The sequence below is a fragment of the Xyrauchen texanus genome, chromosome 15 (genome assembly GCF_025860055.1).
Source record: "Xyrauchen texanus isolate HMW12.3.18 chromosome 15, RBS_HiC_50CHRs, whole genome shotgun sequence".
In the NCBI taxonomy this organism is placed as follows: domain Eukaryota; kingdom Metazoa; phylum Chordata; class Actinopteri; order Cypriniformes; family Catostomidae; genus Xyrauchen; species Xyrauchen texanus.
Window position 1 is genome coordinate 22,531,138 of NC_068290.1, and position 27,526 is coordinate 22,558,663.

General features: G+C 38.3%; 2 protein-coding genes across 3 annotated transcripts; one reads left to right on the plus strand and one right to left on the minus strand.

Annotated features, from left to right (window-relative positions):
* The first annotated feature begins 723 nt into the window (after positions 1-723).
* On the plus strand, positions 724-6,971 carry LOC127656006 (serum paraoxonase/arylesterase 2-like). Of its 2 annotated transcripts, XM_052144124.1 has the most exons (9): positions 724-856; positions 1,139-1,209; positions 1,348-1,403; positions 1,623-1,788; positions 1,901-2,027; positions 2,113-2,313; positions 2,422-2,503; positions 5,147-5,275; positions 5,584-6,971. In XM_052144124.1, exons 1-9 carry the CDS (start codon positions 780-782, stop codon positions 5,749-5,751), a joined length of 1,077 nt encoding a protein of 358 aa, XP_052000084.1. In that variant the 5' UTR covers positions 724-779; the 3' UTR covers positions 5,752-6,971. The 2 variants fall into 2 exon arrangements, with proteins under 2 accessions (XP_052000084.1, XP_052000085.1); XM_052144125.1 differs by lacking the exon at positions 2,422-2,503 and having other exon boundaries at positions 2,113-2,317; positions 5,151-5,275.
* Positions 6,734-25,709, minus strand: si:dkey-56f14.7 (engulfment and cell motility protein 1). Its single transcript, XM_052144126.1, has 7 exons — positions 25,530-25,709; positions 16,686-16,812; positions 14,786-14,898; positions 13,385-13,492; positions 12,919-13,001; positions 8,703-8,780; positions 6,734-8,493 (listed from the first exon to the last, which is right to left on the minus strand). The coding sequence occupies exons 2-7, from the start codon at positions 16,742-16,744 to the stop codon at positions 8,281-8,283; spliced, it is 654 nt and encodes a 217-aa protein (XP_052000086.1). The 5' UTR covers positions 16,745-16,812; positions 25,530-25,709; the 3' UTR covers positions 6,734-8,280.
* Between the last annotated feature and the right edge of the window lie 1,817 nt (positions 25,710-27,526).

Sequence of the window (27,526 nt, forward strand, 5' to 3'; positions counted from 1 at the left end):
CGGTCATCCCTGCTGCTTGTGCACCTTTTTCTTCCACACTTTTCCCTTCCACTTAACTTTCTATTAATGTGCTTTGATACAGCACTTTGAGAACATCCAACTTCTTTTGCAATTACCTTTTGAGGCTTTCCCTCCTTGTGGAGGGTGTCAATGATGGTTTTCTGCACAACTGTCAGGTCAGCAGTCTTCCCCATGATTGTGAATTCAACTGAACCAGACTGAGAGACCATTCAAAGGCTCAGGAACCCTTTGCAGGTGTTTAGCTGATTAGAGTGTGACACTTTGAGCCTACAATACTGAACCTTTTCACAATATTCTAATTTTCTGAGATTCTGAATTTGGGGTTTTCATAAGCTGTAAGCCATAATCATCAAAATTATATCAAATAAAGGCTTGAAATATCTTACTTTGCTTGTAATGAGTCTATATAATATATTAGTTTCACCTTTTAAGTTGAATTACTGAAATTAATGACCTTTTGCACGATATTCTAATTTTTCGAGTTTCACCTGTATTTTCACGGGTGGACTCATTTGATCACGACACCGCCCCTTTTTGGAGCACTGCCTCCATAATTTTCATTTTTGGGTGAACATAACTTTAATTGTTTCTCTGCAATGTTTAGGCGATTTGCATATGATTTAAACGATATAGATTATACATGAGACTAAACTTATCTCTATAAACTTGTGTTTGCATGAAAGAAAAACATCTGCTTTAAAGGGTTAAAGTACATCTCTCTTTGGCTACTAGTGAGCCTGCGCCAAGAGTTTGACAATATGGGGAAGTTAACAGTACTCTCGCTTTTTGTTGTAGCTCTTTCAGCTTTGATCGGAGAAAGGCTCATTGCAATAAGGTTGGTCAATTTGTCAAATCGTACGATATATAACGTAGGCTTAAGACATATTTGTTTATAAAAATACTAAGCTTGGCAACAATTGCAATGAGGTTTTTCAGACTAACGGGCGTTATTAGACCAAGCTGGAAACTGCAACTCGTTTCCATTTGAATGAGCTGTTTGGTCGTGGCTGTGTGGCGCATGCAAACTTTTACCCATTATGCAAATTGTTGATATTTTATTGCACATGATAATGATCATATCAGTATCTTTTAGTATTCATTTTTATTTTATCCACAGGCATGTAGCGCTTTCTTCCAGAGAATTAACCCAGAACCACCTTCCAAACTGTTACATAATAAAGGGAATAGGCAAGTTAAACACTCACTACATTGACCGAGTTTAATTTGCTGGACTGAATTTGTCTGCCTGGAGCAAGTGCTATACGTTACCTATCCGAATTAAAAATGTGTAAATGCATTTCTGATTTCATTTCCGTGTTTTAACAGAGTTTGGGGCTGAAGATATTTCCATACTTGAGGGTGGATTGGCCTTTCTGAGCACTGTATGTCAAAACAACAATAACATAACTAAGCATTTTGGTAACTTAATAAAATATATTCAAACCCATCTGCACAGAGCTTTGCCAATCCTGATGTCTTAATAAAACCTTTCATTGAATCTTGTGTTAGTACAACACAAGATAAATCATTGTTCCCCCCCCCATGTAAATTCAACCATTCAATGTAACCATGTTTTAAATGTTCAAATGAATTAAACACAGGGCTTGAAGTATCCAGGCTTACCATCCTATTCGGAGGACCCTGGAAAGCTTTATACCCTGAATCTGGTGGATTCTCCAATGAATATTGAAGCATTGAGCATTAAAGGGGAATTTGACAAAGACTCCTTTAATCCACATGGAATCAGCTTGTACACCGACGATAAAGGTTTGGTGAATTTTATGCAATAATTGTAAACGTGAACAAGAACAGTATTTTGTTGCTGTGTTATTTTATGTGAGCAATAAAATTTGTTATAATTTGTTGTTATTTGCTGCAGATGGTGCCATATACCTATTTGTTGTTAATCATCCTCGAGGCAAAAGTCATGTGGAGATTTTCAGATTTGTTGAGAAAGAAAACTCTCTTCAATACATCAAGACCATTAGGCATGAACTCCTGCACAAGTATGTTCACTCAGGAAGTGTGGTAATGTATCCCGAACATAATCAGAGAATACATTTCAGTTTATTTATTTGTGTCATGCTTTAGTGTGAATGATATTGTAGCTGTGGGTGCCGAAAGCTTTTATGCCGCCAATGATCATTACTTCACTAATGGGATTCTCAAGTTTCTGGAGCCATTGCTCTCTTTGGCCTGGTGTGATGTCATCTACTACAGTCCTGACACAGTGCAAGTTGTAGCAGAGGGATTCATGTCTGCCAACGGCATAAATATCTCCCCCAACAAAAGGCAAGTTTTGGAATAAAAATCAAGGTAAAACACGAATAGACTGTAGAGTGTAATATTACGTTTTTCTTTGGAAAATAGTCATTCATTTAATTCATTTTCCTGTTTCAGACATTTGTATGTGTCAGATATTCTGAAGCACAAAATTGTTGTCATGAAAATACAGAACAACACAATATTGTCTCATGTTAAGGTAAACACAAAATTACATGCATTTTACACCCCTCACTTCCACACACACACACACACACACACACACAGATATATATATATATATATTATTATACAGTTGATGTCAGAAGTTTACATGCACCTTAACCAAATATATTTAAACTCAGTTTTTCACAATTCCTGACATTTAATCGCAGAAAACATTTCCTGTCTTAGGTCAGTTAGGATCACTACTTTATTGTAAGAATGTGAAATGTCAGAATACTAGCAGAGATAATTATTTATTTCAGTTTTTGTTTCTTTCATCACATTCCCAGTGGGTCAGAAGTTTAAATACACTTTTTTTTAGTATTTGGTAGAATTGGCTTTAAATTTATTAACTTGGGTCAAAGTTTTGGGTAGCCTTCCACAAGCTATTCACAATAAGTTACTGTAAATTTGGCCCATTCCTCCAGATAGAACTGGTGTAACTGAGTCAGGTTTGTAGGCCTCCTTGCTCGCACACATTTTTCAGTTCTGCCCACAAATTTACTATCGGATTGAGGTCAGGGCTTTGTGATGGTTACTCCAATACCTTGACTTTGTTGTCCATAAGCCATTCTGACACTTCTTTGAAGGTATGATTGGGTTCATTGTCCCTTTGGAAGACCCATTTGCGACTGAGCTTCCTGGCTGATGTCTTGAGATGTCGCTTCAATATAGCCACATAATGTTCCTTCCTTGTGATGATGCAAAAAGTTAGATCTTTGTCTCCATGTGCACTTGCAAACTGTAGTCTGGCTTTTTTATAACAGTAGCTTCTTCCTTGCTGAGCAATCTTTCAGGTTATGTCGATATAGGATGCATTTACTGTGGATATAGATATTTGCTTCCTGTTTCCTCCAGCATTCTCACAAGGTCTTTTGCTGTTGTACATGATATATATATATATATATAAGGCGTACTGAATTGGAGGTGTACTTGTGGATGTATTTTAAGGCCTACCTTCAAACTCAGTGCCTCTTTGCTTGACATAATTGGAAAATCATAAGAAATCAGCCAAGACTTCAGAATTATTTTTTTGGACTGGTTCATCTTTGGGAGTAAGTTCCAAACGCCTGAAGGTTCCATGTTCATCTGTACAAACAATATTACGCAACTTTAAACACCATGGGACCACACAGCCATCATACCATTCAGGAAGTAGAGGCATTCTGTCTCCTAGAGATGAATGTTGTTTTGTGCAAAAAGTGCAAATCTATCATAGAACAACAACAAAGGATCTTGTGAAGATGATAGAGGAAATGGGAAGCAAATATCTATATCAACAGTAAAACGAGTCCTATATTGACATAACCTGAAAGGCTGCTTGGCAAGGAAGAAATAACTGCTCCAAAACCACCAAAAAATAAAAGCTAGACTACTGTTTGCTAGTGCACATGGGGACAAATAACTTACTTTTTGGAGAAATGTCCTCTGGTCTAATGAAACAAAAATGTAACTGTTTGGCCATAATGACCATCGTTATGTTTTGGAGGAAAAAAGGGTGAGGCTTGCAAGCCGAAGAATACCATCCCAACCGTGACGCATGGGGGAGGTAGCATCATGTTGTAGGGGTGCTTTGCTGTAGGAGGGACTGGTGCACTTCACAAAATAGATGGCATCATGAGGAAGGGAAAATGATGTGGATATATTGAAGCAACATCTCAATACATCAGCTAGGAAGTTAAAGCTCAGTCGCAAATGGGTCTCCCAAATTGGCAATGACCCAGGGTGTGCTGATTGACTCCAGCCAGGTCTCCAAAGCAACCAAAATTGGCCCGTTGCTAGGGAGGGTAGAGTCACATGGGGTAACCTCCTTGTAAAGGGGGTAAAAGGGAAAGGAGGTGGCGAGAACCGGCTTGACAATATAAAGTTTAATGATAAACTTAAACAAAAACACATAAACATATACAGGGCAGCTGCTTGAAGTTCTCTCTCGAACTGCTGGTCGACTTTATCCCTCGCTCGCCTCGTGAGGCTGATTGGTGTCTGGGCGTGTGTCATTCTGGCCTGGCCCCGCCCTCCTCTGCACTACATTCCTCGTGGTCATGATTAAGTGGTTCTTGCTCTCAATAGGGCACGTGGTAAGTTGTGTATCGATTGCGGAGAGTAGCACGAGCCTCCACATACTTTTAGTCTCCGCGGTATCATGCACAGCAAGCCACGTGATTAGATGAACTGATTGACTCTCAGAAGCGGAGGCAACTGAGACTGGTCTTCTGCCACCAGTATTGAGGTGAGTAACCACGCCGCAGCAAGGACCTAGTAAGTAGTAGGTATTGGGCATTCCAAGTTGGAGAGAAAAATTGATTAAAAAAAGGATTAGGTGTTGGAGTGATGGCTGCTGGAAATGGGGCCTGTGTAGATTTGATCAAAAATTACTTTCTTCAAATTGTGATGGTGCTGTTTTTGACTTACTATACTTGTGATCAGTTGAATGCCACAGTTGAGTACAGGTTTCCTTCTGAAACAGCAAAATCTGTACACATTTATTTATTTATATGTATATAATTTATATATATAAAAAAAAGTGCTGTATGTTAAAGGAATGACTAACATTGCATTGCTACATGCATTATAGATATTGATTTTAAGGAGACCACTTTGCTGATCGTTGTTGATATTACTGCTATGTTTTACCTAGGAAGTTGAAGTGGGGTCACTTTGTGACAACATTGAGGTGGACCGTGAATCTGGTGATCTATGGCTGGGCTGCCACCCAAATGGTCACAAATTCATGCGTTGTGATCCAAATGATCCACCTGGCTCTGAGGTAAGTGTTTGCATTTTGTAGTATTTATAAAAATATCTTAAAATATAACTATTCACGTGTGTTTATTTGCCAATAATTTGACACTCGTACTTGTTTCAGTAATGTTTTATAATATTGTTAGAGCCACGGTTTAGCATTTAATGCCCATGCTCTTGGGAAATGAGGGTTCAGCCCATGCCATGATCCCGTCCCTCTCTCACCCTCTCCCCATGACTGCTGTCTTCTCTCAACTGTCTCTAAATTAAAAAGTGGTAAGGCCCCAAAATAAAAAAATATACATCTATAATATATCCATGTTATCCTTTTAGGTTATCAAGATTCAAGACATCCTCTCTGAAAAGCCACAGGTGGTTCAGGTATATGCAGATGATGGTAGTGTGATCATTGGTTCTTCAGTGGCAGCCCCATATGGAGGAAAACTATTAATTGGAACGGTTTATCAGAAAGCTCTTATCTGTGATCTTAGGGAAGACTAAAAGTTAATTATGAATGCACTGTTGATGTTAACACCCTACACCATCAACCCAGATTCTTCACATTTTTTTAAATACAGAGTAACTCAAGACTGGACTATAAATTATATCGTAAATACTGTGAACTGCATCATATATTTTGAGGCTCCTTAGGCCACCTTATGCTTAAGGCTTAGTAAAGTCAACAACATTTTCTTTCCAAGAGCTGAAATATTCTGAGTTTAAAACACCAGCAACTAAAGCTTAATGTAATGTTGCACTGTGCTGTGCAATTTAAGATAAAAGGCAGAGTAAAGTTCATCAGGTTAACCCCTTGGGGCTCTCTCTCTCTCTCTGTCTGTGTTTTAATGTAGAATTCAAATGGAGTCTTATATGGAGTAATTTATTATCTTTAAAATTAATATAATGAATTAGTTATATTTTATATAATACATTAAAGTCCCCTTATAGTGCTTTAACAAATGCAATTTGATTTGGTGTTTTGACGCATTTCATACTGAAACAGGAAGTGGTGGCGGGACATGTTGAATTACTCCTCCCATTTTTCAAAAAAGCCAGTAGGCTTTAGTTTATAGCCACGCACTAGTGTCACATGCGCTGCACGCTACAGAATGAACAAGAGTTGCCACTCGGTCCTGTCATTTGCTTCACATACACGCACATGCGCACACACTCATACAAATGCAACACACACTGCTGGTGCTTAATTTTCATGCATTGTGTTTAAAGAATTAATGGCTGTTAACAAGTAAATTAACTCTGTTGCAGCTTTGAAATTTCAGCTCGAGAGTTGCGACAGGATTATTCCAGCATTAATGGGAAGCTTGATATAATTTCCCATCAAAAACAGGAACAACTCAAATGTCTTTCAAAATGCTTAAATGAAAGCTCTTCAACTGGATGCGTGAAATTAAAGACCGAAAAATAATTACTCCATAAACATTTAATGGTAAAAAAAGTAGCAATAAAACTCAGAACAAGTCTATTATATTAAATGGATGTTTTATTATAATATGTTAGGAATATCACAAATACACAAGTGTTTTATCAGCATGTTGTGATTCAGCCATAGCAGTCTTGTACCACAGGTAATCAGATTTTTTTGTTGTTTTTTTTTTATTAACATTTTAATACTGTCAAGTTAGCTCTGTTGTTGTGCAGCATTTTAATTTTCCAAAAATTTAAAAAATTACCCATTTAATCATAAATTTTAATAAAAACATTTATCATGGAATCCAGAAAATTTCAAACGGAAAACGCATAATTTGTATCTGTGACACTTTTATGCAGTTAATTTCTGTCATTCAAGTAATTTTCTGTGTAATTTCATCAAAAATGTAAGGCTTTTGTTGATAACAGTATCGAAAATGTTGGTATTGGAGCAACCCTACCACACACACATACCCCTTTCCACCATGCTGCTCAGAACCTCTTACCAGGGAATCTTGAGAAGCGATCTCAATACCGGCCAGCTTTTTTCAAAGAAATGAACAATGATCTAGCCAACAACATTAATCCGTAACAGCCCACAAATGCACACAGCACATCTATCTTTGCTTACGATGAAGCTGGTTTGCAAGTCCAATGCAGATGAATAAGAAACAAGTGAGTAAAAGATAATAATACATCCTTGATTTGAATCACAATAGCATAAAGAGTCAAGAACACTTACTCAAGCTGTACAAAAATGCCCTATGCCCTATTCCCTTCAAAGACAAATGCTCTCCGTTGTGAGAGCTTTAGATGGCTGAAAGATGATAAAGGTCAGTCAGAACACACTTTTTTAGTGATTCTTATGGAAATTCTGTTTGGAATGAGCCTACAGCATTGATTGTGCTCCTTATGAAGTGCCCTGTGAAGGCATGATCAGCACCAGTTAGAACACAGCCAGATGTGCTGAACGGTTGTAGGGGGAGGGTGCGTTCTTGTTCTAAAAATTATTTGATTGTATGTGACGTCAACAATTATTTGACTGTATGTGACGTCATGGATTTTTCTGAGTATTTTTAGCCGGAAGAGAAAGACTGTAGGTTTTAAATGCTTATATTTTCTGAAAACAAATTGGCAATGATTAGAAGTACACTATCGTAGATATGGAGATATAAAATATATGGACTAAAAGCATCAACTTTAATTTTGATTTCACAGGGTTTTTAATGCTCTGAGTTATATGGCTTTGTTGCTGTGGAATGTATCCATCCATGACTGACTAGCACATGCACTTTTGTAACATTCCTGTAACTGATTATATTGATTTTGTTATGTGTTATATTGATTGTTTCTTATCTGTGTTTGCTGCTGAAAACAGCTTCCAAGTCTAAATGTGATCAAACAAATCAGTCCGTAACATTTTATGTAGATATGTACTTCTACACTTTTTTTACAAGAAGGAAATGGAAAACTTAAGCATCACGTCATAGTCACAATCTAGAGGAAAGTTTAGGATCTGAACATTGTGCTGTCCGTACAAGAGAAAACTGAGCACCCCTTACACAGCTGGTTATCAGCATTAGTAAGGACTTTATTCCAGTCTCAAGTCTGTTGTTGGGTAAAGTCGTAAACAAAGTTGTAAGTGCTGGGTTCTTTGGGGATAGGAGGAGGGACCTCAGGAATTTGAATGTTTTCCAGGTCCAAGAGGCGAAGTTTTATCTCCATGGTAACCAGAGTGTCCATATCTGTTTTTGTGAGCTCACTTGTCATCTCTTTTCCCAAAAGGGCATTCAAGCCATCAGTCCAAATGCAGAACTAAAAAAAACAAAAGTCTAAGGGAATTAGAATTCAGGTAGGAACAGTATTTACGAGAGAGAAAACTGATATCACAGTACCAAAAAAATATTCTTAATGGCTCTGATAGGAACTTTTCACATGATAAGGTGGTGTTGGTATCTTTCTAAAAGACCAGAATACATTTTATATCAATTAACCTGTCTTGTATATGATGTGAAACTACTCACCGCCCTTTTGTCTGGAGCAATGAAATTGAGATATTCATCAGAGTTATGGAGAATGGAAAAAGCCAGCTCCAGCAGCTCCTGAAAAAGAAAAAGAGTAATCTACAGGTCCAGAGGTTAAGTCATGTAGAGACCTCTTTTCCATTTCCAACATTCCCATTTGCACTTTGCTACAGGTTCCGATGCACACCAGATGGATTCTGTCTTCCAAAGTCACTTTGACTGGAGTGTTTTCTAAAAGGTCAAATTAGAAGATCTGATAATGATTTTGGATTTCAAGTACTGAAATATTACATTTCTGATTTGACATTGATTTCAACTATTGGGTTTTGAGGGATATCAAAACTTGATTTGAGTTACTTTACCAATTTTTCTTATCGCTCATGTAATAATTGGAATCTAGTTGTTCACTATAACTATCTGTTAGAAATTTACTTTTATTAAGGGGTAGTATGTGCTCCCTTAGGGGCTTTATTCCCTAACCATTTAAACAAAACAGCATGCTTATGCCAAATAACTCCGTCTCAATTCTCATTCTAAATAATTATGGCTGTTACCTATAAAACCAGCATAAAAATACAAAAGAATCTGTTAATAAATTAACAAAATTCCATGACGTAGTAAACGGTCTGCTAGAATACATATTACATAATTATATATACTCCATGTTAAATTGTACAGTATTGCTGTTTAGTGTCACAGTAAATTGTGATGTAATCGCTGACTGTAGTTGGTGTGAGCATTTTCTTCAAGTTTAGTATTATTACATTTTTTTTCAATAACACATGTTAAAAGCTACACATTCAAAAACACTCCTCTGAGACAGCTAATACTAAACTAAACCCATAATAGGCCAAGAAGAAATAAGAAATACATTTTAAATATTTGGGGCATTTTTGTCACATTCATGAAAATTTTGCCCTGATCCTTTGTATGGTTTCTGACCCTGATTTTATAAATTAGTCAAGCATGAGTCACATTGACTCAATTAATACCCTGTAGATGGCATAGCTGTCAACTGTACGCAAACAGTCATACACAGTTTTTTCTTTAATAATAAGTTGTGGAGCATACAGTTACTCTGATGACACTGCTGTGCTTTATAAACACATTATGTTTTAAAGGTCAAAACAGTAATGCAACTTGACCTTAAAACACTTGCCCTACTTACAATTATTTAATCTGATCTTTTAGACCAGAGAGATATCTGTTTCTTCTGATCTAGAATATCAATGAGTATCTAAAATAAATAATATAGAGGACTAATCATTCGGTCCGAATGTAATGATATGATGTCCTTCCTGTCTGTCAATCTATATTTGCATTCCGCCGCACAACTCACACATCATCAGCGTGTGTTCCATGACGCTGTTCAGAGCGAGCATGAGAATTACGTTAGTTATTATTGTAATATCTAATCTGTGAATGAGACATGAGGTAATCTGAAACTGTTGTGATCAATCCACCAACACGTCTCTTCTCCTGGTGCTTAGACTCTGCTCTGTGTGTGTGTGTTCATGTGTGATAGAGGATGCGTGGCTTTGGAGACACCTCTGAAGCGAGGACGGCCTTTATTCTTTCAAAGCTAGCTTACTAACTACTAGCCTCTCTGGATTACTAACTACTAGCCTCTCTGGATTACACACCCTAGGTTTAAATGGTTTATTATAGTCTTTAATTGCTTATGTTCCCATTTAAGTTTTACCGTTGTATGTTTTCATTGTTCAGCCGTGAGTTTTTATTTTTATTTGATTAAAATGTTTTATCTTCCTGAAGCTGTTGCTTGGTTCTTCAGTATTTTTCAAGTAATGACAACTTGTTTGCCTGTACTGAGTTTGGACCCCACAAAACCTAGTCCCATCTGGTAGGTGAAGGTTAGTTGCCAAATTTCTCATTACAATAACCAGAGGTAAATTTCCTGAGTTATTCCCTCATTGCAGGGGCATAACAGTCATTTTAAAAGTGGGGGTGGGGTGGGGTGGGGTGGGGTGGGGGGTCAGGAAAAATGGGCAAGCGTAAGGATCTGAGCAACTTTGACAAGATCCAAATTGTGATTCTAGATGACTGTGTCAGATCATCTCCAAAACGGTAGATCTTGTGGGATGTTCCCGGTATGTAGTGGTTAGTACCTACCAAAAGTAGTCCAAGGAAGGACAACCGGTGAACCAGCAACAGGGTCATGGGCACCCAAGTCTCATTGATGCTTGGTAGGTGCGAAGGCTTGCCCTTCTGGTCCGATCCCATTGAAGAGCTACTGTAGCACTGTAGGCTGTCCATAATCGAAAGGTGTCAGAACACAGTGCATCGCATCTTGCTGCATATGGGGCTAGACCAGTCAGAGAGCCCACGCTGTCCTCTGTCCACTGCCAAAAGTGCCTACAATGGGCACGTGAGCATCAGAACTGTACCATGAGCAATGGAAGAAGGTGGCCTGGTGCGATGAATTATGTTTTCTTTTAGATCATGTGGATGGCCAGGTGCATGTGCGTTGTTAAACTGGGGAAGAGATGGCAGCAGAATGCACTATGGGAAGAAGGCAGTGGGATGCTCTGGGCCATATTCTGCTGGGAAACTCTGGGTCCTGGCATTTATGGGGATGTTACTTTGACACGCACCACCCACCTTAAGATTGTTGCAGACCATGTACACCCCTTAATGGCAACGGTATTCCCTGATGGGAGTGACCTCTTTCAGAAAGATAATATGACCTGAGTTCAAGGTGCTGACTTGGCCTCAATTCCCCAGATCTCAATCTGACTGAGCATCTATGGGATGTGCTGGACCAGCAAGTCCAATCCATGCAGGCATCACCTCGCAACTTACAGGACTTAAATGATCTGCTGCTAAAGTCTTGGTGCCAGATACTAGGGATGGGCATTTTGGTCATTTCGTCTACGAGTGTGCTGAGATAGATATAGATGTGTGTGTATATGTGTGTGTATATATATATATATATATATATATATATATATATATATATATATATATATACACACACACACACTTACAATGTGTGCTTAATGAAGGATTGTCCATTGTTTTGTTTTTTTTGCATTGCATTTTACATAATGCTGCCAATCAAGAATGATATGCTGATAAATAACTCTCTTGTGTTTTCCTCATCTCTAGATTATTAATTTAGATCAACATCAATGCTGATACAAACATGGAGCATTGTTGAAAGCAACTTTGTAGAAATGAATGGAGCCATGTTGATTAGACTGTCTGACAGATGCCCTATGATGTAAAGGTTGTTTCCACTCATGAAACTCACCTGTGATTGGCTGTGAGGTTGCTCAAACAGCCCAAAGTAACAAAATGCAAAGAATCCTATACAAAATCCACCATTTAGGGGGCTTTCACACTAGCACTTTTGGTGCGCACCCCGGTTCGAATGACGTCAGAGTTCGGTTCGTTTGGATGATGTGAACGCTGTCTTCCGAACTCGGGTGCGCACCCGCGAACCGTACTCGGGTCCACTTAAAAAGGTGGTCTGGGGTATGGTTCATGCGAACTCCAGTACGGTTCGCTGCTGATATGAACGCAATCGAACCAAACCGCGGAAGTGAACCGCTATTGATGACGTATAATGTGGTCGTCAGTCTCACACGCGTCACTTTCAAAATGAGCGGAAAGGGTTTACTTTCGTTCGTGCGTGTGTGTGTGTGTATACACTTACCTTGACGAAAAGCGGGATTGACGCACACGCACTGCAAGCAGAGAGATGATTTCTGCTTGCCTTCGCAAAAATTGTCTTCGGCGGACATCCCGCTGTCTTTTGAACGATTTCAGTATTTTTGCGGCAGACAGACGCAAGTGTGTTTCTGTATCTTGATGATGAAAACAAAACCAAAGGTTAAAAAAAAGAAGAACAAATGTGAACCGAGCAAGTCTATTCATTGAATTTTGACGCCTTTTCATTTCGCGGTTATCAAGCAACACGATTACGCACCAGCTGCAGCTTGATGACGCAAGCATACCGCGGTTCGGATACAAATATATAATGTGAACACAGTCCATCGGGGGGAGGGGGGAGCAATCGAACTCGGGTTCGGAACAGGCAATCGAACCAAGTGTGAAAGCCCCCTTAATCTTGGTGTGGGTTTAGCTTGGAAAAGTGCAAGGGACAATATTCGCCTTTTTAAAGAGTGCATGGGACGTGTCCCCTGCGGCTGCTACGCTTTTGCCTCATTGTTACAAGCTTTTATCTAATTCTTACCTTGTTCTGCTTAAGTGCTCCTTTCTCCTTCATGTGTGGGCAATCTTTACCTGTGACCACTGCTTTGATATCTGCTACTGTCACTGAATGAAGAGAATTTGACAGATTTTTTTTTGTTGTTGTTGACATTCAGAATAGAAAGGCTTATGTTTTACTTATATTTACAAATGAACCTATTTAGAACTAGTCGGAGTAAGTTTGTGGGTCATTATGGAGTGCATCAATAAACTACAAAAGAGATTGATTTTATAAATTAAAATAAAGCACTTTTGTAAGTCAATAAGAGAATCAAAATGAATTGTTCATGTGAGTTTTGCACCCAACTATATGGTGGCCATGCCATATTACTCACACCATCACAAACTACAAACCATTATAGGTCAAAACGACAGCCATTTCATTTTTATCCTTCAAATTCTTTATAATTTTGTCATTTAAATATTCAAAATGTGTTAAGACAACTCACTTTTCTCCTGGAGAGAGTCATGTGATAATTGTCTTTGAGAGAACTCCTCTGTATCTCCGTAGTGTAACACTTTGTGGTTTGGTGATAGACGACAATACAAGAACTTGTCTGGGGAGAGAAAGGGAGAGCACTGAGTAGTTGTGTATACAGCTAAATCATATGCATGTTGAGTGGTGTGCAAGTCATGGAAAGCAATTTTAAGTTTATTTGACAGAGCTTTGATATTCCAATCAGATATTAGCCTAAAACATTTCCGGTAGTAGGAATGACAACACAAACCGATTTCAATTACAGTTGGAGTGACCTAAGAAAATCACTTTTGATTAAAAGCATCATTAAAACTCCAGTGCTCATGATCAGCTGGATTCCCTCATACTATTTGATGAATTTATGTACATGTGTTTTGATTGCTTGAAACAAGATTTGAAATAAAGAGGACAAAATAATGGTACATACATGATTTCCTGAGTGATACAGTTCAGTATTTGCACAATATAGGATGTTGTGTGCCTCAAAAAAAAAAAAAAAAATAATTATATCTATAATGTGATAATCTTAACTTGTATTGTAGCTTAATGTAATATTAAACTGATCCAGCATTAGGATAAGGTACTATGTGGACTTAAGCCTGTGAAGCCCTATAATTAAGTATATTAATACAAATGTATTTATATGACTGTACATCAAGCCAACATAAGGGGTCTCCAATACAGTGCCTGCCTTTATTTATAATCATATTGTATATACAAAAGCTAAAGTAATTGCTAGTAGTTTACATTGAAACTATATCACTGTAAAAGGTCTCCTCTTAATGGAAAATACAAAACAAAACTCCTCGGCTCCCAAACACGCTGCCCACCCTGTCCTCAGCCACTGCACTGCCCCCTGGTGGACGACAGCTGTTTCTTTGCCTTCTGACAGATGACAGTGGGCCCCCTGGTGGATGGCAGCGGCGAGTTATCCCAGGACAGCATGCTGTTCCTCCTTCCCGGGTTTCGGCACCAATGTAAAAGGTCTCTTCTTAATGGAAAACTCTCTCTCTCTCTGTGTGTGTGTGTGTGTGTGTGTCTGTCTGTCTGTCTGTCTGTCTGTCTGTCTGTCTGTCTGTCTGTCTCTTTCTCTCCCGAACTGGGATTTACGGTCACCCTTTATCCCTCTCACACTGACAGGCCAACTCAGTGCCTGGCGCTCACCCTCACGGCCCGGCCACGCCGTCCTCCTCGTCACATTCTTTACATTCTTTGTGTGTTGACTGTAAGGGTTTTAGTTCTGGGTGTCCTCTGAATTGCACAGTGAAACATGCAGTCAAATGCTCTTGTGTAAGTGGAATAGATTGCAGTTTTGGATGTCCAACCACATGTACCGGTAGTTGTGGGGCAAGATTGTGGATGAGTAACTGACCTTGTCTGCGACGAGCGCTGATCTTCCTAAAGCAGGTCCCCTCACACAGGCAATTCAACCTCTGCTGCTTAATCAGCTCACTCACCTCTGGCTGGAGCTTCTCTCGCAGTTCCCTAAAGACACACACACACAAAGAGAGAGAGTTAATACACTATTAGGGGATATTGGTGCTAGTTGTCACTTCTCAGGGTGGTGTGTCTTAGGGTATAGGTTAAATTTTCTCAATTTTTATGTTGGCACATACCATGGTCTTAGCTACAAAAAACTATTGAACATTTCCACTGTTGTTGCTCAGGAAAAACAGATTAAACTTCCAGTTAAAATCTACCTTCATTATATAGTAGAACCTTACCAGAGTGTATGCTAATGTAGTTTTCTGCATTAATTGGTCATAAAATGTGATCTCATCTTCATCAAAGTCACTGATATAGACAAACACAAGCTAATAACACACAAACAATTATAATCTTTCATGTCTTTATTGAACACAACCCATTAAAAATTCACAGTGCTGTGGAAAAAGAAAACGAACCCTTGGATTTAATATCTGGTCGATCCTCCACTGACCGCAATAACGTTAACTTGCACAACGTTCAAAAGGAATTTTAGACTATTTTTCCTTCCAGAACTGCTTCAGCTCAGCTATTTTCTTATTATGTCTGGTGTGAATGGCTCTCTTGGGGTCATTCCAAAGCATCTCTATTGGGTTAAATTCTAGGCTCTGACTGGGCCACTCCAAAAGGTGGATTTTATTTTTTGAAATCATTCTGTAGTGGATTTACTTGGATGTTTAGGGTCATTGTCCTGCGGCATCACCCAACTTCTACTGAGCTTCAGCAGATGCACAGCTTCCATAGCATTATCCTGTAGGATATCTTGATAAACTTGGGAATTAATTTTTCCCTCTATGATGGCAAGTGGCCCCAGCTCTGAAGCAGCAGTGCAACCCCAAATCATAATGCTCCCTCCACCATACTTCACTGTTGGGCTGATATTTTCATTTTGGTATGGCAAACTTAAAGCATGCAGCAATATTTTTGTTGGAAGGCAACAGCTTCCATCCTGCCTGTTTAATGTTTTCTGTATTGCAGACTCATGAACCGATATGTTAACCAGTTTCAATGATTTCTTCAAGTCTTTAGCTGTTACTCTAGGGTTCTGTTATTACAGTGTGCCCTTTGAGTCATCTTGACTGAACGGCCTCTTCTAGGGAGAGTATCCACAGTACTAAATCGTCTCCATTAATAGACGATTTGTCTAATTGTGGACGGATGAATATATAAGCTCTCCTAGATAGCTTTGTAACTTTTTCCAGCTTTATGCAAACCAACAATTCTTGATCATAAATCTTCTGAGATTTCTTTTTTTGAGGTCTGGTCTGTCAGCTTATGTTTCTTGTGAATAGTACTCAACATTTTTTTTTGTGATTTTTATAAGTCAAAGTAGCTCTATCCCACACCTCCAATCTCATTTCATGAATTGGGTGCAAGGTTTGCCAACTCCTGCCTCCTAATTAGCTTTTGTTGATGACATTAGCCTATGGGGTTCACATACTTTTTCCAATCTACACTTTGAATGATGTACATATTGAATACAAGTTATTAGTGTTATTAGTTTAAACCAATTGTGTTTGTTCATTATTGTAACTTAGATGAAGTTCAAACCAGATTTTGGGACAAATGTATATATAATACAAATGCAAGTATTCACATACCTTTTCTTGTCACTGTAAATTGACTTTTGACTCAACTTTACTGTGAGTAAAGCCTTGGTGACAACTTCCCCATTTGAAAATTAATAATCTCTGAGAGAAACTGATGGGACACTTATAACCAGCAATGATTTGGTTCATTTATGAAGTCTTGAAAGTGTTTTTTATCCTTTAAGAGTATGTGCTTACAGCATTGGGCGTGACTTTGGGTCATCCTGGCTCATCGTCTCTGATTTCCGTGTTGGCATGCAAGGCCTGTCAATATCCACAGTGTTAAACCTCAAAGTGATTCTTTGGATGTGTACCTTTTCCCCACCTGCAAAGAATAGATATCAGTCCACTCATTAAAACAAATCCACTATGTTTCCTTTTGCCTTTTATGTTGGTGGTGTGATTTTTCCATGGCTTGATGGCTTGAAGACTTTGAAGCAGTAGCCGTGATTCTAGTTTGGTGATCGAGTGATTTCTGTTATATTTTGTGATTGCTGTTGGAAATACTACAAATTTTAATACTCTGACTATACTCTTATGTGAGACTTAATGAGTCTTTCAGTATTTCTGACCTCGGGATTAGACCTGGCTTATTGTCTTGCGTAGCCAGACCTTTGACAAAAGGGCTAGTCTATATTGAAGCTTATTTTGGCCAAGAACCGCCCACAAAGACTGAAAAAGTTGTCTGATATGTGAGGGAATCAGAGTTTGTTTAGGTAGGGATATGCCTACCTTACTGACCTTGGTCTCTTTGAACAATTATACAAAAAACCCTTCGACAAATAGCAGAAAATGTGCAGAGAATTTATGTACAATACACAGTGCGGTAAAATATTTCACAGACTTTTTCTGTGCGGCCTCACAAATCTTATACGAGATCAATAAATTATTTTCAGTTTTATGTGCATCAGACAGATAGTGAATGGACTGTAGGCATGATGTATGAGTGTGAGACTATGGGGTAACAGAGGCACCGCCAGGCCTGGCACAGTGCTGTGGGCTGGCAGGGGGAACTGAGGGGGTTCTGTGGGATTAAGGCACTTTCAATTTAATCTCCAGCAGTGCAGTGACACTGTCAGAGCCTGAGGAGAAACATGCGGACACAGTGTATGAAGAGAGTATGCCAGCTAATCTCTGTATAAAAGGACACATTTGTTAAGGTAGTTTCATGGTTGACATGTGTTTTGTCAAATTGCAATAAGTTACTCAGTATATTAAATTATATATTTTTTTTTAAATATCTTGCTAAATTTTACCACATGAGAGGGCAAAGAGTGTGTACTTCAAAAAGCATTTGGATGGCACTCTGGAAATGCTTTTTTTGTGAAGCAAATTTGTGTCTCTGAAAACTTAACCTAAAATGTTAATTTGGCTATTCCACTTTTTGGACTGTGAACTTTGGGTGACAGGAGGAAAATGTCCTTCTGAGGTGATTATTGCTGTTTTATTTTTTATTTTGTTTATATTTTCTTCTGGAATCAAATTGTGTTTATACCCAGTGAATAATACTGCGTGAAACACAAATTGCTTGGATACCTAAATTAATGTTGTTGTCGTAGCTGTCCTTCATCTAGTCAATATGTTCAATTTAAAAGTTTAATTTCAAAAGTAATTTTACTCAATCTCATATAGTTCCAGAAATACAGTGTGTGTAATATATACACACACCTAAAGGATTATTAGGAACACCATACTAATACTGTGTCTGACCCCCTTTCGCCTTCAGAACTGCCTTAATTCTACGTGGCATTGATTCAACAAGGTGCTGAAAGCATTCTTTAGAAATGTTGGCCCATATTGATAGGATAGCATCTTGCAGTTGATGGTGATTTGTGGGGTGCACATCCAGGGCACGAAGCTCCCGTTCCACCACATCCCAAAGATGCTCTATTGGGTTGAGATCTGGTGACTGTGGGGGCCATTTTAGTACAGTGAACTCATTGTCATGTTCAAGAAACCAATTTGAAATGATTCGAGCTTTGTGACATGGTGCATTATCCTGCTGGAAGTAGCCATCAGAGGATGGGTACATGGTGGCCATAAAGGGATGGACATGGTCAGAAACAATGCTCAGGTAGGCCGTGGAATTTAAACGATGCCCAATTGGCACTAAGGGGCCTAAAGTGTGCCAAGAAAACATCCCCCACACCATTACACCACCACCACCAGCCTGCACAGTGGTAACAAGGCATGATGGATCCATGTTCTCATTCTGTTTACGCCAAATTCTGACTCTACCATCTGAATGTCTCAACAGAAATCGAGACTCATCAGACCAGGCAACATTTTTCCAGTCTTCAACTGTCCAATTTTGGTGAGCTCTTGCAAATTGTAGCCTCTTTTTCCTATTTGTAGTGGAGATGAGTGGTACCCGGTGGGGTCTTCTGCTGTTGTAGCCCATCCGCCTCAAGGTTGTGCATTTTTGTGGCTTCACAAATGCTTTGCTGCATACCTCGGTTGTAACGAGTGGTTATTTCAGGCAAAGTTGCTCTTCTATCTGCTTGAATCAGTCGGCCCATTCTCCTCTGACCTCTAGCATCAACAAGGCATTTTCGCCCACAGGACTTTTTTTTCACAAAAGATGTCTCAGAATGTCAGCCCCAGTCAGCATTCACTGTCATTGTATAATGTGTTCCATACAATGAAGATCAGTGGTGACTGGTGCTGACATCTCCTTTTGTGTTTAATGGAAGGAAAAAGTAATCCAGGTTTCGAACAACATGTGGATGAGTACATGATGTTTTACTAATTTATGGTTGAACTAACTGTTTAATAAAACAAAGAACAAGAATAATAAAAGTGGGTAACACTTTAGCAATACTGTATCTTACTTAATCCATAACTAATAAGGAATTACTGCAGATCTAATAAGTAATTCTTCATTAACACTTAAGTCACTACTATTAACATCTAAGGAAGATGTGTTAACTAATCAGTATGTAATAGCATTTTATAGTTGTGTTAAGTAACAATTAGCTAATCAATAACTTTTGAATTCAGTCATGCCTCCTGATGAACTACTTTTAATTATCTATAATTCAGCAACAGGAGAAATAACTATTGAGTAACTACTAATGAACAGTCGATTAATTGCAATAATATCATAACAATTAGCCATTACAATATTCAGGTTGTGGCCATTTCTTCTTCCTTCTAATGTTATTATTACTATGGAAATGCAATATGCATTTCGTGGAATTACTACACTCCCAAAATGAGTCATTACAGCGAATTTAATAGTTTTGACCTGTATGGTCAATTGCTTTGTGAGTGTGGTCTGTAACCAGAAATCAACCACGGAATGGAACCCCATCCCCACTATAAGTGACTAGCCAACTTACCTCAGGTAGGTTTATGATTTATATACAGTATAGTGTGTATGTCTCTTGTTTTCCTCAGCACATATCACATTACATTTGGGTAAATTATTCCTGTATGTAATGTAATGTAATGACTGAGGGGAAGGGAACATACAGGGAACCCATGAGTAATTAATAAAGAATGACCACATAATTATGAGGGAATTACTTACAACCTGGAACAGTATTCTAAAGTGAAAATACAGGGAACCCATGATTAATTAAAACAGAATTGCCACATAATTATGAGGGAATTAGTTACAACCTGAGTATTGTAATTAATCGACTGTTCATTAGTAGTTACTCAATAGTTATTTCTCCTGAAGCTGAATTAGTAGATAATTAAAAGTATTTCATCAGGATGCATGACTGAATTAAACAGTTATTGATTAGCTAATTGTTACTTAACACAACTATAAAATGCTATTACATACTGATTAGTTAACACACCTTCCTTAGTTAATAGTAGTGACTTAAGTGTTAATGAAGAATTACTTATTAGTTCTGCAGTAATTCCTTATTAGTTATGCATTAAGATACAGTATTCTAAAGTGTTACCATATGTGTTACAATATGATGCTTTAATTAACATTTTACAAACAAAGCCTTCCACTTATAAGAAATGCACTAAAACAGCACCAATTTAAGTAACATTAAATGTTCTCCAAGTCTAAGAGAGAGTTTGACTAATTGAAAGAACTAGTCTCTACATAGGTTGCATATTCATTGCAATGGGCATTATATCTCTAAACTCTCATCCTCCAAAATATGAATCTACTGGTAGACTGTGGCTGTACACTTTGCTACAGCAATAGTAAAGCTGCATTCGTGATTTGCATCAGAGCGTCAATCCCAATGTCAAGCGGTGCTTTGAAGTGCTTGCAGACAAAAACATCTCATTCTACTTTTTGGTGATAGTTAAGACTTAACGTGCTTCTGTGGTTATTAAAATGCACCTTACATAGGCTGTAAAAAACTTGATTACTATAAGTTCTTTTTGGACTTGTTTTGTTCATCAAATTGCATTAAGAGGTCCTTTCTCCATCATTTTGTCACTGGTACGAAGCGCTGTTGCGTAAGTTTTGAAGTAATGACTCCAGGCATACACATAGCAAAGGTTCTGCCCTTCCAACCAGTGTTTATGCTGTAATAATGGTAAAAGCATTAATCACGATTAAGAAAAATGTACGCATTAAACTTTATAAATTAATTCCATGCATTAACACGTTCATTCTGACAGCTCTAATTTGAAGCTGTTGAATATATGTGCTAATGTATAATTTTTTTTTTTATGTATGTTCATTGTTTGTAATAAGACAATGCTGTATTTGCAATATGTAACTCTTCAAATTACATTCGTCAACATATCAGATGTAGTGACAATATCAAGATTTGTTTTTGCTGAAGAGATACTTCAGAAAATTAACAAGCAACAAGTACAAGTCAGTCAATAAATATTTTTTTATATAATTTACAATATAATGTATAATACGATACCCTCAAGATAAGATGTTGGAACTTCTCAGCTAAGGTCAGCTTTACTCAGCATTGCTGAGAATATTAACTTAGTGTTTTACATACTGAATCTAAAAAATTGCACAACAGTTATTATGGTGATTACAGGGGCGAAAATGTCATCAAAATGTTGGGGGGGGACAATAAATATAACAATTCACAAGAGCAATTTTTGAAGGGAACACCAAGGAATTTTTTGTTGCCCCTTTTGCATTTGTATTATTTTATTTCTTAAACAATTATTTTAAGAATATATCATTATATTATTTACAATACACATATTCTGCGATGGACTGGCGACCTGTCCAGGGTGTCCCCCGCCTTTCGCCCAATGTTAGCTGGGATAGGCTCCAGCCCCCCGCGACCTTGTACACAGGATAAGCGGTTGACGATGGATGGATGGATGGACAATACACATATTTTAATGATATTTTAGGGGGACAACCCTCAGATGGGGGGGTTCTGACTCCCCGACTCCCACGATTTCCGCCTAAGGTTACAATTACAAGATCATAAAAAAAACATGAACTATATAATTGACATGTGTAGCCATATATTAACATCATATAAAATTAATCATTCTAATTTACGTTTTCAACATCGTCTTTCAGTTGAGTGGAATTTCAATTACTCAGCCTGTCCAGACAAACTAAGATCATTTCTCTATATCATATATCAGTAGGGTGACCAGATGTCCCCATTTTCCATGGACAGTCCCGGTTTTTGGTGGTCTGTCCCCGGAAATGTTCTCGTTTTCCCGAGCGTTCAAAATGGCTCGCATAGTGAAATATACAGGTCCTTCTCAAAAAATTAGCATATTGTGATAAAGGTCATTATTTTCCATAATGTAATGATAAAAATTAAACTTTCATATATTTTAGATTCATTGCACACCAACTGAAATATTTCAGGTCTTTTATTGTTTTAATACTGATGATTTTGGCATACAGCTCATGAAAACCCAAAATTCCTATCTCAAAAAATTAGCATATCATGAAAAGGGTCTCTAAACGAGCTATTAACCTAATCATCTGAATCAACTAATTAACTCTAAACACCTGCAAAAGATTCCTGAGGCTTTTAAAAACTCCCAGCCTGTTTCATTACTCAAAACCGCAATCATGGGTAAGACTGCTGACCTGACTGCTGTCCAGAAGGCCATCATTGACACCCTCAAGCAAGAGGGTAAGACACAGAAAGAAATTTCTTAACAAATAGGCTGTTCCCAGAGTGCTGTATCAAGGCACCTCAGTGGGAAGTCTGTGGGAAGGAAAAAGTGTGGCAAAAACGCTGCACAACAAGAAGAGGTGACCGGACCCTGAGGAAGATTGTGGAGAAGGACCGATTCCAGACCTTGGGGGACCTCGCGGAAGCAGTAGACTGAGTCTGGAGTAGAAACATCCCGCATTCCCCAGGTCAAGCCACTTTTGAACCAGAAACAGCGGCAGAAGCGCCTGACCTGGGCTACAGAGAAGCAGCACTGGACTGTTGCTCAGTGGTCCAAAGTACTTTTTTCGGATGAAAGCAAATTTTGCATGTCATTCGAAATCAAGGTGCCAGAGTCTGGAGGAAGACTGGGGAGAAGGAAATGCCAAAATGCCTGAAGTCCAGTGTCAAGTACCCACAGTGAGTGATGGTCTGGGGTGCCATGTCAGCTGCTGGTGTTGGTCCACTGTGTTTTATCAAGGGCAGGGTCAATGCAGCTAGCTATCAGGAGATTTTGGAGCACTTCATGCTTCCATCTGCTGAAAAGCTTTATGGAGATGAAGATTTCATTTTTCAGCACGACCTGGCACCTGCTCACAGTGCCAAAACCACTGGTAAATGGTTTACTGACCATGGTATTACTGTGCTCAATTGGCCTGCCAACTCTCCTGACCTGAACCCCATAGAGAATCTGTGGGATATTGTGAAGAGAAAGTTGAGAGACGTAAGACCCAACACTCTGGATGAGCTTAAGGCAGCTATCGAAGCATCCTGGGCCTCCATAACACCTCAGCAGTGCCACAGGCTGATTGCCTCCATGCCACGCCGCATTGAAGCAGTCATTTCTGCAAAAGGATTCCCGACCAAGTATTGAGTGCATAACTGAACATAATTATTTGAAGGTTGACTTTTTTTTTGGGTATTAAAAACACTTCTTTTATTGGTCGGATGAAATATGCTAATTTTTTGAGATAGGAATTTTGGGTTTTCATGAGCTGTATGCCAAAATCATCAGTATTAAAACAATAAAAGACCTGAGATATTTCAGTTGGTGTGCAGTGAATCTAAAATATATGAAAGTTTAATTTTTATCATTACATTATGGAAAATAATGACCTTTATCACAATATGCTAATTTTTTGAGAAGGACCTGTATTATTACATGGCAAGAAATTAGCCCGAGCAGCAAAGCCTACAGTGTGCTGTTTATTTTGACCAACAGAGGGGGCTGCTCGCTATAGCAGCTTCAATTCATTCGTCTTCCTTCACTGATTGCTGGTCGGGCCAGTTTTGCCATTAAGAACGAGACCAGGAAATTGAAGAAAATTATTGTCATTGTTATAAATGTCAAGGTAAGGCACATACTAGCTGTTTATGTTACAAAGTGATATTTTGTATTTTATAACAGGCTCTGAATTCAGCTCAGGATTGTATTGAAAGCCTTCATAATGCTGGGATTCCCACACAGACTGCACAAACTATAACATGCGGGTTAAAATTAGTCAAATTAATCCCCGTAGATGACCAAATGAAATCAATAATTGTATCTTTAATCAGTGTGTGTTGTGTATATCAGCGCTATCAGCCCACCATCCCCTCTCCCTCACTGATGCACAAGTAATCACACTGACTAAAGAAAGCACCTTCTCACATATTTGTTGTTTTAATATTTACCCGAAATAAATGTAAAAGAATAATGGCATTAATAACATGTAAAAATAAATAGGAATATATCATAAAATATCTGCTAAGAAATGTACAGTGAGTCAGTACATTACAGCACAGATTACATTGTGTCTTGCAAGGAAACAAGTGACTGAAAAGGATACTGCATACTATACAAGACTTGATCAAAATAAAAGGTGGTAATTAAAAACAGGTCCATATGAGATACGCAAAGAGTTAGGTAAAAGAGTATTTTAATAATTATTATTATAATTAGACCACTAAAATGATCATCTTTACCTCTATGTTTGGATTTCATTGATACAAATGCTACAGTATTCAATAGAGCATGATTCAATCACCACACCATAACAATTATTTCATGATTTGTGAACGTTTTGCCAAATCAACTTAGATTCACTTAACATAAGAATTTGTTTTTATTAAGCAAACTGATCACAATGGCAATGCACTGGTATAATGAAAGAAAATCCACTAACTGTTATATACTATACCTTTTTATTTAAATAATTTATTTATTTTATTATACATTTTTATTTTAAATGAGTTAAAGTTGAACTAAAACATTTTAAGCAACCAGGTTACTTACTACTATTAGTTAAACCAAAATTATTTTCAGTACATTACTGCATTCACCATGGTCAAAATACATAAAATCTGATTTGGCCCCCTTTTTAATAAGTAACATGAAATTCCAGTGACCTATTACCATTGAACTTGAAATGTCCCCATTTTTCATTTCAGATATCTGGTCACCTTACCCATCAGTCACCAGGGTAAATAAAGTGAAAAAGATCAAGTCACAATATCAAGCTTTGCAATGAGCTATAATGCTTGTCCTACTATGTGAAAAACAAAGCAAAATAGTATTAAGGAGAGAAGCTAAATGTATCCCCTTGACCATAAAAGCAGTTTGTACTTTGTTTATTTGAAGTCCACAGCAGAAAGTGGAAATTGAAAGTAGATCCAACTCTCAGGGGTTTGTATTGTAAAGCTCAGATCTTATCAAATGCTATCCCTGCCCTGAGAAGCATTACAAAGTCATGACTTGAGGTTTCAAATTTAAATACTTCCAAATAAAAATTCCTTTAAATCAACAAACTACAATTTAACTGCCTGCAAACTCCATTCTAATGTACAAGCTCAGCACAGCTCAGCTTACACAATGTTTACAATAACTAAATATCATACAATCATTCAGGACATCCATGGTTCTTGCGTTTCTTGAGTTACTATGTGAGTAAAGTCAGCTTAAGTAAAAGCTTGCTGTACTTACATGTCTAAGCCATGTCAGCTGTGTCAGAAATGGCATGTATGTTGAAGAGGAGTTAACCATAAACACACTGTTAGCTGATCACAGTGAAAATGGGATGAGGGCAAATGCAGGCAACAGCAGATGGTCCTGCAGCAAGAATAGTTCTCTAAAAAACTGTGAACCCAATATAATGTTTCCCATTGAAAGAAAGGCTCAGTTCTGAATCATAAGAACCCTGCTTTGCTTATGTTTATGCGAGTAAACGGCAATGATTGGACAAATGCCCTTGTGGTGCCAGCCAATGAACAGCTGGCTATAGTCACATGGGTACATCACAGAGGGAGTGCAAAAGCAGGTTGGATGGGGGGATGGGGGATGGGGGCAGGAGAGAACCGAAAGATAATGGCTTAAGAAACCATCTGTCTAGTTAAATTGAAGTGGATTTGTTCTTCTGTTTTATTGGGATCACAGTGAGATTCGCGAGAGGCCCTGATGAGAGCAGGGTTGTACAATGTTTGTGAAAGGAAAATGTGTCGAAGTGTGAAAACATCAGGATTCAGTAGCATCAATCTCTTTCCGTAAGCAAAAGCCAGCGGTTTAGTCATTAGAATTCAGTTGTCATGGAAACCGACTCTGTGCGGCCTGTGGGTCTGGTGGCAGGACTCAATGTCTACCCCTGCCTTAAACAATAAGAGCCTCGCAGGCTCTTCCTCTCATTCACTCTTTCACCCCAGTCTCATCGTCTACGTTCTCTTGATATTCAGTATGTAAGAAAGCTGGCCAGATCAGCTCTAAGTGCAGAGATGTTGTGATTTATTGTCTGCTCTGAATGAAATGTTTGTATGCGGACAGACTAGCATTGGCTGCAGATGTTTTGGGGTTATTATAGTATCAGGTAAGGGATGTGTAGCTTAAAAGAATGGTTGACCCAAAAATGAACACCTTAATGTCTCTCCAAACTCATATGATTTTTTTATTCCCAGGGTTTATTTGCCATATAATGACAGTGAATAGTTACTGTACTCTTGTACCTCAAGCTTAAAAAGTGAAATTTAAGTCATTAATCACTCAAACCACTGATAAAGCATTGAAATGAAACATGGTGGCAAAGTTGGTAACATCAAACCTCATAGTTTTTCTTGACCAAACGTCATGATTCATACACCAATGAGGTTTGATGTTTTTGATATAGCTGGCATATTTTATTTCAGCACTTTATTAAAGGGGTTATGTCATGAGGAATATTTTTTTTTATAAGAGGTCATTCTACTATGAAAACATACTGTAAATTTCAGAACATAATCCACAATGCAACACAAGCACTAATTGAAACCAAGCTGCAAAAACACCTCGTTCTTTACTTCCACGAATACCATATTTCACTAGGGGTACATTAATTCATGACCGCCTCTACAGTGTTAAAAACATCAACACCTACTTAAAATCATAGCACCCTTTGCCCTGTCCCCTGATGCTCAGTTTGTACTCGAGAGAGAGAGAGCAGGACAAATAGGCCTACTGTGATCTCTAATCATGAACACCAAAAGGGAACCCATCTGGACCTTTCTGTATCTTCATTCACTAGACAGACATCTTTGAACACTTGATACATATCTTGAGCCGCTTTAAAAAGATGCAATGTCAAGTTACAACTCCATTCGGTTTCATTCAGCTGCTGTGCATCGGCACATTCTTTTGCCCATCTGCGCTATTTTTAATTGTTGGTGTATGAAAACTTGTGCTTGATGGAAGTCTTTGACCGGTTTAATATATTTCTGGCAATGTGATGCTGTATGTGTGTGTCTAGTTCACACTGTGCTTTGGACTGTGTGTGTTCATCGAGTCATGTCCTTGTCAGACAAAACCCAACCTGACCAGTTGAACAAACCATGACATCACCGGAGAGCACGCGGTGGTGACGCGTGCACGACGGTCCAAATAATCAGGCCCATGAGGTCACACAAAGGGGGAACACACAAAAAAAAAACAAAGGCAGGCCTAAACCTGACAAGGTGACC